We start from the raw sequence: 12,063 nt of genomic DNA, 5'->3' as shown, positions 1-12,063 counted from the left end.
CGTCAACCTTGATGTGTTAGACCAGTGTTGTCTGTGAAGGCCTGGTTGAGGCAGGAAAATCCAGACAAACCTGGAGCTATTGTGGCATGTCCCTGCTATGTGATGGCTGTGATTTAAGTATATGTGCAAAGGGGCAGAGGTAGATTTGTGGTAGAAGGATTTTACACATGGTGATTTGCCTAAGCCACGTTGATTTTTCTTTCTTTTTTTTTTTAAACATATAATTTCTATCCCTTCAAAGAAGAGACATTCCTTTTGACACGGTGAATAAAACAGAGCCGCTAACTAGCAGTACTGGGATGCCTGTGGAGTTGAGCACAGATTGAAGAGCGTGCTTGTCTGCTCAGCCATACGCCCCCAATGCCCTTCCCTCCAATTAGATTTTTTTTTATGAGCGGCTTGTAGTATAATAAAGCAATTTTCATTTTTTCCATGCGCATCCACAAGAGAAGATGAGCAGCAGGAGCCGATCTTGCCCGCCCTCTGAATCAGAGCGCTCTTTAATTAGCACCAGCATTGTTTTGTGTAGCATGTTACACCGTTACTCAAATCACTTGAAATTCTGCAGAGCGCAGTATTGGGAAGAAAAAAATGTGGTAATTAAGCAGAGCTTGGCAGTGAAAGTTGGTTTCCTGTGTCATTCTGTTTCTACATACACGAATAGGAAGGGAGCTCAAGACAGAGCAACCGATCTCAAGGAATATAATTCAGTCTTTGCTCTTAGCAGTCAAGTCGATCATTGAGATTTCTAATGGACTACTCAATGAGTGGGTATCAAAGCAGAAGGCAGGGTAGAGACGCACCTTAAAGCCCAGCTAAATCAGAGGTGCATGAGCTTTAAGCAGCCTGAGCTTATTTCATCAGATGCTCATTAGTCTATAAGGTGCATGTCTGATGCCTTCTGTCTGCCTTCAGATGGACATGACTAATGAACTCTCCCTGCTCCTGGGTATCATGGGCTACTCAGCACCCTCTTAGCATGGCATTACTCACAAGTGATGATGCCACAAGTGAAATACTGCACTCAGTTGAGACTAGTGCTGATAAAATCTTGTATCCCCCACCTCCTTCCTATTCTTGGTATTGCGTGTTACAGAAAAAGTCTGCTACTGCTTATCAGATGGTAAGGTGGTATATTCCCGTGTCTTGTTTCCATAACTTCTTCCACACTTGCTGTCTGCATGACTATGCAGGTGCTTTAGCAGCAGTGGAAATATTTGATGTGCTAGTGAAATAAGGCTCTTGAATCCAATTGCACAGGACTCGGAAGGATTTGAGACTTGTAATGACTTAAAATAGTTTTCTCTGCCTATCGGGCTTCACTGTTGTGACTTTATTTCAAGATCTTCCAAAGTAAAGGCATCTGCTGAAAGTTCCTTTGCAAAAGGTGGGCATCCTGCCTATTTGCAGAGGTAAAGCCCCCATTTTAGTTCTGCAGGTAGTTTGCAAGCTTTGGACCTTAAATCTATCACTGGATGAGGCCAGAATCTGCCTGGCTTTCAGCCAGTAGTGTACTCTCTCAGGTGGTGAAAATCCTGCATCTGAGGGAGAGGAGGAATCTTTATCTGAAAAAGCAGCTGGTTGAAGTGTGGAAAGCAGTTCATTGCAATTTAATTGAATCATCGTAGCTGCTTTACATATTGCTTTGTAGCAGGCGATTCATTTAGAACCTACACGATTCACAAAATATAAACCCAGCGATTTCAAATGGGTATCCAACAGGTCAGCGATTTCAAATATTCTGACCTGTTGCGGTCTTTGCAACAGAAGAATTGCTCTGTTCCATAGTCAAACAAGCAGAAAGAAGCTAAGAGCTGGCATTTTCCTAGAGGTGCCTTCAGTCTAAAGAGATTGAGAAACACTGGCTTAGAGAACGACACAGAGCTGTCCTCTTAGCCTTCCTTCTCCTAGTATTCCTCTCCCACTCCTCTTTATTTCCTAATTCTGATGCTAATGTTGTAATGTCATCTGGGAACCTCTTCCTCTGGAAGGCCTTCTGTTTTCTGACCTCTGAACTGCTGCTACCCTAGGGTCAGACAGCTTGCACTAAGGTCAGGTGTAGGGAGTATCTGAAGTCCCAGATGAGGATGCTTGGCTGTGGTGTCTGGGGGGGCATCCAAACCCCAAGACCTCCAGGCTTGGGCCTGCACATGGGATGTCTGCCAATGGATTTGGGAGCATCTGAAGTCACAGGTGAGAGGTCTGGGATGGAGGATGTGTGCTTGGTGGTAGCACCATACATGGCATTTAGAAGGATTGAGTTCCACCTGCTCAATTGACGTGGTTTTTGGATCAATTGGGTTCTGCTCAATTGACATGACTTGGAACTGATTTGGTTAATTAGCCCTGAAACACTAAATATTTTTTTAAAAAATCTGTCATCAGTCAGAGCTCCACTCAGCAAACAGCTTGGGAAAAGCAAAATCTGGATCATGTGTGAAGGCAGTTTTTTTTTTCCCCTCTCTCATCCTCCTTCCTTTGGTTGGAGAGGGAAAGGATATTTGGATTTCACTGTCCCAAAAGCCTAGCTATGGGGTGAAGGAGCCTGAATACGGCCTACTAGCCCTTGGGGATGAAACTATGGTTGCTATAGTAAAGGTGAAAGTGGTTCCAGGTTTTCTGCTGACTAAGCAGGTATTGCCAGCACCAGCCTTGCACTCGGTCTAATAAATTCGGACTTGAACATCAGGCTGGCTGCTGTAGTTCATTCAGATTTAGCATAGCGGGCTTTGCTGTTTGACTGGGAACATCCGAGACCAGGAGTTGTGAATTCTTGATGAGGTTTCCTGCCAGAACGCACTATTTAAATAGCGCCATGCCAGTTGGTATTCTCCTTGGATTTATCCGAGGTGGTGCTTTATGATGTCCACAGCAGAGTGTTTTCAGCCTCAGGAGTGCCATAGGAATAGCAGACTTGAATCTCATTTCTGCCGTAACATCTGACAGCCAGTGCGTCTGTGGGATTTCATAGCAGGGGTCACAGGTACTGAGAGGTCCATTATGGGAGGAGTTCACACAGTTGGTCCAAAGATGAGCTCTTCAGAGCCGCTGCTCGCTTGAAGCAAGCTCCTAATGGAAAAATATGAGAATACGGTTGCTTATAACTGAACTCCTTTGATTGTTTTGTTTTGTTTTGTTTTGTTTTGTTGAGCTACAGTAAATCTGGGGAACATCTGGAGTGAAACGAAATGGTTTTTGTCTGATCGATCGGATGTTGGCATCTGTCTTCACTGGCTTTTACCCTTTCTTTGGGGGTAGTTTGTTCCAGTGACATTGGCTGATGAGTTGAAATGTTTCCTAATTACGTTGTAGAGTGAAATGCATGTGAAGACCCAAGCCCACTGGGGATTTGTTAAAATGGAAAGTCTGGCTTGAACACAGGAAACCGGTCTTGAATTTCTTGCACTCCCTCCCCTTGCCTTGAGAAGGGGTAGCAGCACTGACTTTATACTCCTGAGTTTTGGTGGTCCTGCCTTGAGTATGTTACTGACTGACTTGGTGCTACTAGTATGCCTGATATTAGGGTTTTTATCTTGCTGTCTCTCAAGCACATTAGACTGAAGGAATATTAGTTATTTCTCTGCAAATGCTTCTCCACATTTCCACTTGGTTTAATAGAAGCTGGAGGTAAAGTCTTGCCCGGTCTTGTTGCAAATGTTCTGTTTGACAGCTGTTGGCAACAAAAACTCCCTTTCCTAGCAAATGATGAAAGGGCCACGCTCTCATATATTTTTTAAGCTATTCATTTCAAGCCTGTAAGAATGGGGATTTGCAGAAGGCTTTCAGGTCCCCCTGCTGTTTTTCTAGAGAGACTTCATCCTCACAGCGGAGATGCTATTCTTTAAGAGGTGACGTTGCCTATAGCACTAGATAGCTGCTGTTTGAAACTCAGTCCTGTACTCTAATCTTTCTGCCGATACAAAATCATCAGAGATTTCCATAGTGAATTCCATTCTTGAATTAAAAAGGTCACAAAGCCGACTCGGACCATAGGATGGGGAAGGGATCTCCTGTGTTGTTGTCTAGTCCCCCTGTAGTGCAGGCAACTTATACTACTCCCATTCATAAATTTGGTAAACTTTCTGTTAAATTTAATTAGCTTTTTGCCTTCACTGCTCCTACTAGAAGGCTGCTCCAGAACTGCTGATGCTAATACAACTTTCTGTACACATTAGCTCTTGTGTCAACATTGTTTCATAGTTTCTAGGGTCAGAAGGGACCTGAGCAGGTCATCTAGTCCGACCCCCTGCCATGGCAGGAAAGAGCACTGGGGTCAAATGACCCCGGCAAGATGTTCATCTAACATCTTGTAACATTAGTACTTCTAAAGGAACTAATGGGTTTGAATAACTTTTTCTCCCATTTACCCTTTACTGTATTTATAGGGATCAATCAGCACCCCTCAATTCATTTAGTCTTAAAAAGCAAAGACTAAGCTCTTCTTACTCTTCCTCTTGGAGAGGATTTTTGTCTGTAATTGTCTGGATCACTTTCCCTTTCTTAAACAATAAGAACTGCTTGCTATATGGTTTTATCTCCACCTTGTTAAAATACTTGTCGCCAGACCTGTGATGTGAGCCAACTGGGATGAAGACTTTCCAGTTCCCTTGACTTGAGTATATTAAGTATTTTAGTTTTGCTTGTGCTGGGATGTGGTAATTTCTATCGCCCTTTAAGCCACCTTGTCTGTGCCCCGTAGCCAACGTCATCATTTTTATGGAACACTTAAGTATTTGTTGAGTTTGGGGGTCATACCTGGATTATCTTCAATCTCAACCACAACCTTGCTGCCTAGTAACCCACTTTCCTTGTCCGCTGTCTGCTCATGTGGCTAAAAAGCCTTCTACTGTATTTTTATATCTTTTGCAAAGTCTAAACTCAGCTTGATTTTTGGCGTTTTTCTCTTTTTTCCTCCTACCTCCTGACCCCTTCAAATACAGCTGAGTTTCTTGGCTCATTCTCTTTTCATAGTCCACGTAGATTCTTCTTCCTCCTGATGGCATTTGAAGGTGGTTATTCATCCAGTTAGATTTGGAGACCTTTTCTTACAAGTTCTTTTTTTTTTCTCTGCTTGGCCTGCAAATCTCAGCCAACTTTTTCTCCATCTTGAACGTAAAGCAGTTCCAAGCTTTCCACGCCAGTTGTTTTTGCTGTTAGTTCCCAGAATTTTCCAGAGTTTGCCCTTGTGAAATAAAAAGTCTTAGTTTTAAATTAAATGAAAGGCTAAATAAACTGAATCAATTCACGAGTTTGATTCAAGAAATGTGTGAGCCCTCAATTCAACCAGCTGTTCTGTTGTTCCTTGCTGCTTACCAGAACCAGGCCTAATAAAGCAGGGGCAGGCAATTATTTTGGGTGGAAGACTGCTTACTGAGTTTTGGAAAGCTATTGAGGGCTACATGTCAGGCAGCCCAGGGCAGATGAATATTAATTTTCTAAATTTTTTAGGGGCTCCGTGGGCCGGAGAGAATGGCCTGGTGGGCCACCTCCGGCCCCTGGGCCACATTTTGCCCATGCCTCTAATATAGCATCACCTCTTTGTTGGTTCAATAGCTGTTTGCTGAAAAGATCTGCCTGCTATTGTAACCAGCAAAAACCAAAACCTATCATTATTAGTAGTGTTTCTCTCCCTATCAGATTAGTGTACCATAAGAACCATGCTGCATAATATGATAACATATTACAGAGTTTATCAATGTCCCAGTCCGACTCTGGGGGTCTAGGGCAGACTCCCAGAACTACCCAACAGATTCTCTTTTCCATCTCTTTGCTCAAGCAGCACTGACCTAATTCTGTTGTTTTTTCAATTTCTCCCTTTTTCTTTCTGTGCCCTATTACATTACTAAAGGACAACCTTACAGTTTTTTTCCCTTCATTTCCTCTCCTCCATGTTTCTTGTTTGGAGCCATTCAGACCTGTACCTGGTGCAGGTGAAAGGGCAGAGTTTCTTGCTAACCATGCATTTGAATTTTGAACCTCACATTCCAGCACAGCATAATTTCTGGCACTATTTGACTGCCTGTGCTCAGACATGTTCTTTAACGCATTGAAAACTTAAAATGCCTGCTCTTGTGTTTTAAATATGTAGTCTCTGCTGGGAGTCATGGGTGGGGCTTTCCAAGCATACATGGAAGCTGAGGATTTCTTCTTTAAAAGATGCTCGGCTGCTTTATGGATTTGCAAACCCATCAATTGAAAGAGAGCTTCGACCAGCTGCTTAGTACCCACCTCGGCCAGTGGAAGCGGCACAGCTGTGGTTTCTTGCATCTTGGAAATAGTCTAGCCCCTGTGCACGTCCAGATTCTTACCGTCAAAGGAGAAAGGAACCCAAATATTGCACTTTGCATAAAGGCTTTTTATATTGTCCGTCTAATGCTGCAGTGATGCTGCTTGACTGCGACGGAGTCATTCTGCAGCACCAGCTAATTGAGCCTGGCCCCGTGATGTTTGTGACGGCGTACCTTATCCGTCTGTTGTGTGCACTTGCAACTGGGGGAAATCATGCAGGCTGTCTGCTGGATTCCTTCGTTTGGAGCACGCAGTCTGAGCTCTTTCTATTTTTTCCAAGATGCTCTTGATCTTTTCAAAAGCCTGAACCTGCCAAGTGACACGTAAAGTCTGTAGACAGGCAGCGAGATTGTGCGCTCTCTTTGTGGTAGCTTTAGTGAGTTAACGTGAAAAGCTTTTCTCACTGGCTGTCATAGTGGTTTCCCTGTCTGCTGCTTTTATTATAATTGGGGAGTTTTAGTTAAGGGCATAGGTAGGTAGATATGCCTTTAACTAAGACTCCCCAGTTTGGAAAAGCATCTGCTGCTGCCCCAAAGTCGAGTGTAGTTTTTCCATAGCTCACGACAGCCCCAGCCTTGTATCACTCTCCCTTGTTTTATGCAATATCTTGTTTGATTACAACTGATATCCAGCCTCGTGGCCTAGTTTTTAGCCTCTTGAAGGCTCAGATCAAGCGAAAACATTTACTCTTCATTATGTTCTGGTGTCGCCTACACAGATCTGGTCGGCTAGATATTTGCCAGACTGCTGTGTTGAAGCCAAACCCGCTAGAGCAGTGGTGCAGGCTGGTCCGCAGGCTGGATCCCACAGGTGTGGGCAGCACACAGCGTCAGTCTGCAGTGTGACCCATACGAGGCCATGTCTTCCGGCCCACAGAGCTCCCCACAGCTCCAGAAATTTGGCAGAAGGGAAGCGGTGGCAGCATTAATTGCAGTGGTTCTGGAAGCAAGTAACCCTACCCCGCTCCCCAAGTTTCCAGACTGTGGGAAACCCCTCAAACCAGATCACGTGGTCCCTCAGGCTAGAGGTTGAACACCACTGTGCTAGTAGACACAGGGGCTGTTACACTTCCGCTGGTTTTGGGGGCTCCATCTCTACGGACTCGGTGTCAACTCCCTACTTTCATGTTCCCCAAAGAGTTCAGCACCTCCCTCTCTTGCATACACCTTTGTTGTTGTTGTTGATTCATGTAGTCTTCCCTCATTCTCGATACTAAATCCAGAGATGGATTCCTCTCTCTTTTTTTTTTTTTATTCCGGGATCCTGCAACCTACACGCCCATTGTCCTGCTTTAAGTACCTGTGAAGTATTGGAGAAAACACTCCTACTGGGACAGACAGGGTTAATTGACTTCATTACCATTCAGGCTGGTGTGTGAATGACTGAAGGAAGCGTGTCAGTACCCAAAAGCTTGCAAAGAACAATTTTCCGAATATTTAGTTGGTCTAATAAAAGATATCATATTTACCCAAAGAACTATGTCTGCCTAAATGACTTTCCTGTGGGTCAGAGCCCAGGACAATCGGAGCTGGATGCTGTGTTCTTCAGTCACTGCTGTCACTTCTCCTGACAGTCACCTTTACTCTGCGGTCTGCCCTGCTTCGGACTGAGAAGTAGCTGTTAATACTCATTGCGTATGCATAGGGTTAATCTTGCATCTCCCACTAAAATGATTCAGAATACACTTAGGTTTGTAAGTACCGGAGTGATCTGCCATGAGCAATGCCGGATGTGTTCAGATTAGTATTCATACTCCCTCCTTCCTTGGGGAAAAGTCGCTAGGTATTTGGAGGTAATTATTGCTTTTATTCAGTGCTAAAGCAATAATTTAAAGGGATATGTTGGAAAGCTAGTAATTTCCTGTCACTGACTGACAGATGTTTTGCCATACATGAAATGTGCTTTCAGGCTCGTACTAATTATGATGACACAAATTGGCAGTAGCTTTCTTCCCATGCTCCCAACTCTAATTTTGTCTTCTCTTCCGTTCTGCCTTTTAAAGGGGAGTTTCCATTTTGTCACGTTTCGGTAAGATTGGCTCACACAGTGGCTGCTGGTACAAGATGCAGTTTCCTAACCTTTCCCTTTCTCCTTCAGGTTCTTACCCTTCACCTAAGGCTGGAGCCACTTTAGTGGTGTACAAGGACTTGCTGGTACTGTTTGGTGGGTGGACGCGACCAAGTCCTTATCCTCTGCACCAGCCAGAGAGGTTCTTCGATGAGATACACACCTACTCACCCTCCAAAAATTGGTGAGAAAACCTCTTGAGAGTCTGAACTTGAATCAAATCACTCGACCGCATATCAACGATAGGCATGCAGAACAGCCTTTAGGAGTTAGCTGAGTCCCATAAGATTTGGCTTATGGGGATGGAGACAAAAGATACATTTTTGCTCTTGGATTAGATTAGGCTATTCCTGACACGTTTGTGGATTCCTCTGCCCCCCCTCCCCATTAAAATATGACCAAGCAGTTGCATCTTAGACGTGCAGAACTGAGTGTGCCACTGTCTGAAAGCTACTTGGATGTTGGTTATTTTCTTATTTCCCTCCACTGGTAACTAAAATGGAACAAATTCTTCCAGCTGCATCTAAGGATTTGGTATAAACTGGATAGAAGTGTTTGAAACCATGCAATTCCTTTGGCCATATGCTATGATTCATTATGATAAGAAATATAGGAACTATGTAACACTGAAGATTTTTACCTTACCTTCAGGTTTATACTTTCATGTAAAGTTGATTTCCTGTGAATCACTAGGGGAAGAAGAATCCCACAAGTAAACATCCTACTGCTGAAAGCCACCTGCTCTTCCAGCCTCTAAGTTTGTCTAGACAAAGCAGATGAACTTTGTAAAGATGGTAGCAAAACTCTCCTGCCAGTCCCCAGAAAACGTGCTCACTTGCAAAAATATTTCTGCTGTCTGTATGTGAGCCAGTGTGGTATTAAAGCAGTTCCAGATGGGCATATAATCAGCAAAAAGCTCAATCATCTCAATGCATTTTTGGCAATGTTTTTAATATGCTATAATTAAACAGGTAATAATAGTTGAGGACAGATTTCATTGAATGTGTTGGTGTTACCAGTTCAGTCTTAGTATCTTGGTTCCAAATTAAACTGTTTGCTCTTTTATTCAAATCTTGATGATGGTGATTTTAGATCATTTAGTCAGAATCCTCTGTCTGGGACTCACCCACTTTCTGTCACTGCAGTAGCATATAGGAGCTATAGTTATCAAGCAGGACTCTACTGCCTTAAGCATTATCCAAACAGAGAGCAAAAAGATGGACCCTTCTGCCTAGCTTCCCAAGTGTCACCATAGAGCAAGAGCAAACTTAAAATAATTAAGGTTTAAAATGCCATCCCCACTGGACCTAGAAACTGCAGCAGCAGAAAGTCAGTGGGTCTGTGCTGTTTTGAGAAGTGGTTTTCCTGTGACTTGCAGGGTTGGTGACGCCTTTCATCTCTGGGAGGGGAAAAAGCTGGGCGGGACTCTAGCATAATTTATCAGCATTCATGAATTCTTGTTTCCACAGGTGGAACTGCATTGTGACGACCCATGGGCCACCTCCCATGGCAGGACACTCCTCCTGTGTAATAGAAGACAAAATGATCGTCTTTGGGGGCTCGCTGGGATCTCGGCAAATGTATGTTGAACATTCCCTTCCCCCCCCCCCATGTTTCTGGGACTAGTGATCACCGTGTGAGGAGTGATAAAACTGGGCAGAGACTGGGTGAGGGGTGATACAAACTTTCCCACTACAACAGTGCCTCGTTTCTGATCTCTGTCTGCTGTTCTGGTCCTAGATGCTTTCTTGAACTAAGCAAGGCCTGTTTTGCTGCATCTGCACTTGTCAGGTTAATAGCCTGGTTGCTAAGGGGATGGTTGAGACTACCACTCTCACTTTTATATGCTATACCCTTCCCTGAGTCATGCTTCAGGCATGTGCAGTGGAGTCCATTGCAAGATCAGGGCAGTGGCCTTTAAGACCTGTTCTGAAGTGTAGTCCCCCAAGTGACGGTGCGTTTGTTTTTAACAAACATTTATCCACCTCAGAACACGGCTCAATATAGCACTATTAAAATCTGAGCTTGGCCTCGGGGGGTAGGTCAGGATCATGGTGCAGCGTGACGGCTCTGTAGGCAAGGCTGGAAGAAGCTAAGTCATTAAGCGTATAGGATGTTTGGATGCGCTGCTGCTGCTCCCCCCCGCTCCTGTCTTCTGTTGCATCTTGGATTTGATCTTAGTCCTTGATCAGGCTCATGTTTGCTCGTGGGTCTTGTTCTTTTGCTGCTTCCATTTTCCTTGGCTATACCAGCGTACACCAAGAACTAGTTTTGAGAGAGAAGGTAAAGCCCCAGAGCCTACCTTCCCCTTAGGAGTAATGCTAGTAGTCCTGCAGCCTGCAAAGCAGCACTTCCTTGAGATCTTTCAAGGAATGTGGGGGTTCTTTTTCTCCTGCACCTTTGGCTCCATGTTTGTCGTCTTGTCCTTGCAGGAGTAATGATGTCTGGGTTCTGGATCTGGAGCAGTGGGCTTGGTCGAAGCCAAATGTCTCTGGGCCAAGCCCTCACCCACGAGGTGGCCAGTCTCAGGTGACAATCCTTTGCAGTTACTCAGCAAATGTTGCAGCACCTTGTGAGGAAGTCATCAGCCTGCTCTCACCGCCACCGCTGCATGTGAAAAAGAAGCAGTAGGAAACAGGCAGGCTTGGTTTTGAGCTTGTCATCTGCAGGACTCATAACAAGCAATGCCAGTAGCCTCTTTGTGCCAAGCCTTTGCCAATTTCCCTTCTACTTTACTAATTTAAGAGGCCACCCTTTGAAAGCCGCCAGGCATTAAGCCATGCTGTATTTGTCCCAGTTTGTGTATGTACACCTCGATTTGCAATTAGCACTTCTCCAAACCAGAGTCCTCTGTTTTAACAGCCGAAGCAAAACACTGACATCATCCTCGCCATTTAAGAGCCATTAAAAATATTCCTCTGTACTGGCTTTGTAGAAGACCCCTTCATATATAGATTTGCTGACATGTCAGATTTCATATTTCCACTGCCTTGGATGATTTCCACTAAAAGCATTTTAATGCCCAATATAGAATCATACAGCATACATGCTGGAGGACTCCCCACCCCCTTTCCTTGTCTGTCTTGCCTGACTCTGGCATCAGCGGGCTGTAACAGACACCCTGTCAACAGATTTGATACTGCACTCTTCACCATAGCACTCTAAAACTCTGATGATGTGGCTTGTATAAATACAGCCTGTAGGCATTCAAGTGCCTAAGGCATGATGCAGATTCAGAGCAGACAACCTGCTATAGACCCATGTTTTCCCTTGTCTTTCCTCACACTCAGAAAGGAGTGAATGAATTCCCCAAACCCATTCTTCCTGGTTGGAAAGTCTTGTTTTGTACGCACTTTCTAGAGACTTTTATCCATGTGTTTTAGGTGGGCTCCTGGAGCCTGTCGAGCTTTGGACAGTTGCTGGGAGCAATGGGTGGGTTGGTCCAGCGCTGAATGGGAGTTTGAGAGCAGGCTGGGGCAAGACTCTTGCCATGGGTACCTTGTGGAAGCAGGATGCAAAGTTTTTTGACACACAGGAGAAGATACAACAGCAATAGTCCTGTGTGAAACCTAAGGAGGTTCTTTGTGTTCTCCCAAGTTTCTAACGCTTCTTTGTCTCTCTAGATTGTCATAGATGATGAGACCATCTTAATCCTTGGTGGCTGTGGGGGGCCAAATGCTGTAAGTATATTAAAGCATGGGAGCATGA

The 12,063-nt window shown here is 44.4% G+C and overlaps 1 protein-coding gene across 2 annotated transcripts in view; it reads left to right on the top strand.

Annotated features, from left to right (window-relative positions):
• The window catches only part of FBXO42 (F-box protein 42), a 74,163-nt gene that overhangs the window by 56,005 nt on the left and 6,095 nt on the right, over positions 1–12,063 (top strand). For both annotated transcript variants that reach the window (XM_090024267.1, XM_090024268.1), the window contains exons 5-8: positions 8,386–8,539; positions 9,825–9,935; positions 10,788–10,884; positions 11,979–12,035. In XM_090024267.1, the coding sequence (XP_089880393.1) occupies positions 8,386–8,539; positions 9,825–9,935; positions 10,788–10,884; positions 11,979–12,035 (419 nt within the window). The remainder of the gene's footprint in view (positions 1–8,385; positions 8,540–9,824; positions 9,936–10,787; positions 10,885–11,978; positions 12,036–12,063) is intronic.

The sequence above is a fragment of the Crocodylus siamensis genome, chromosome 12 (assembly GCF_052110815.1).
Source record: "Crocodylus siamensis isolate JL-2025a chromosome 12, ASM5211081v1, whole genome shotgun sequence".
Taxonomy (NCBI): domain Eukaryota; kingdom Metazoa; phylum Chordata; order Crocodylia; family Crocodylidae; genus Crocodylus; species Crocodylus siamensis.
This window is presented reverse-complemented; position numbering and strand designations above follow the sequence as displayed.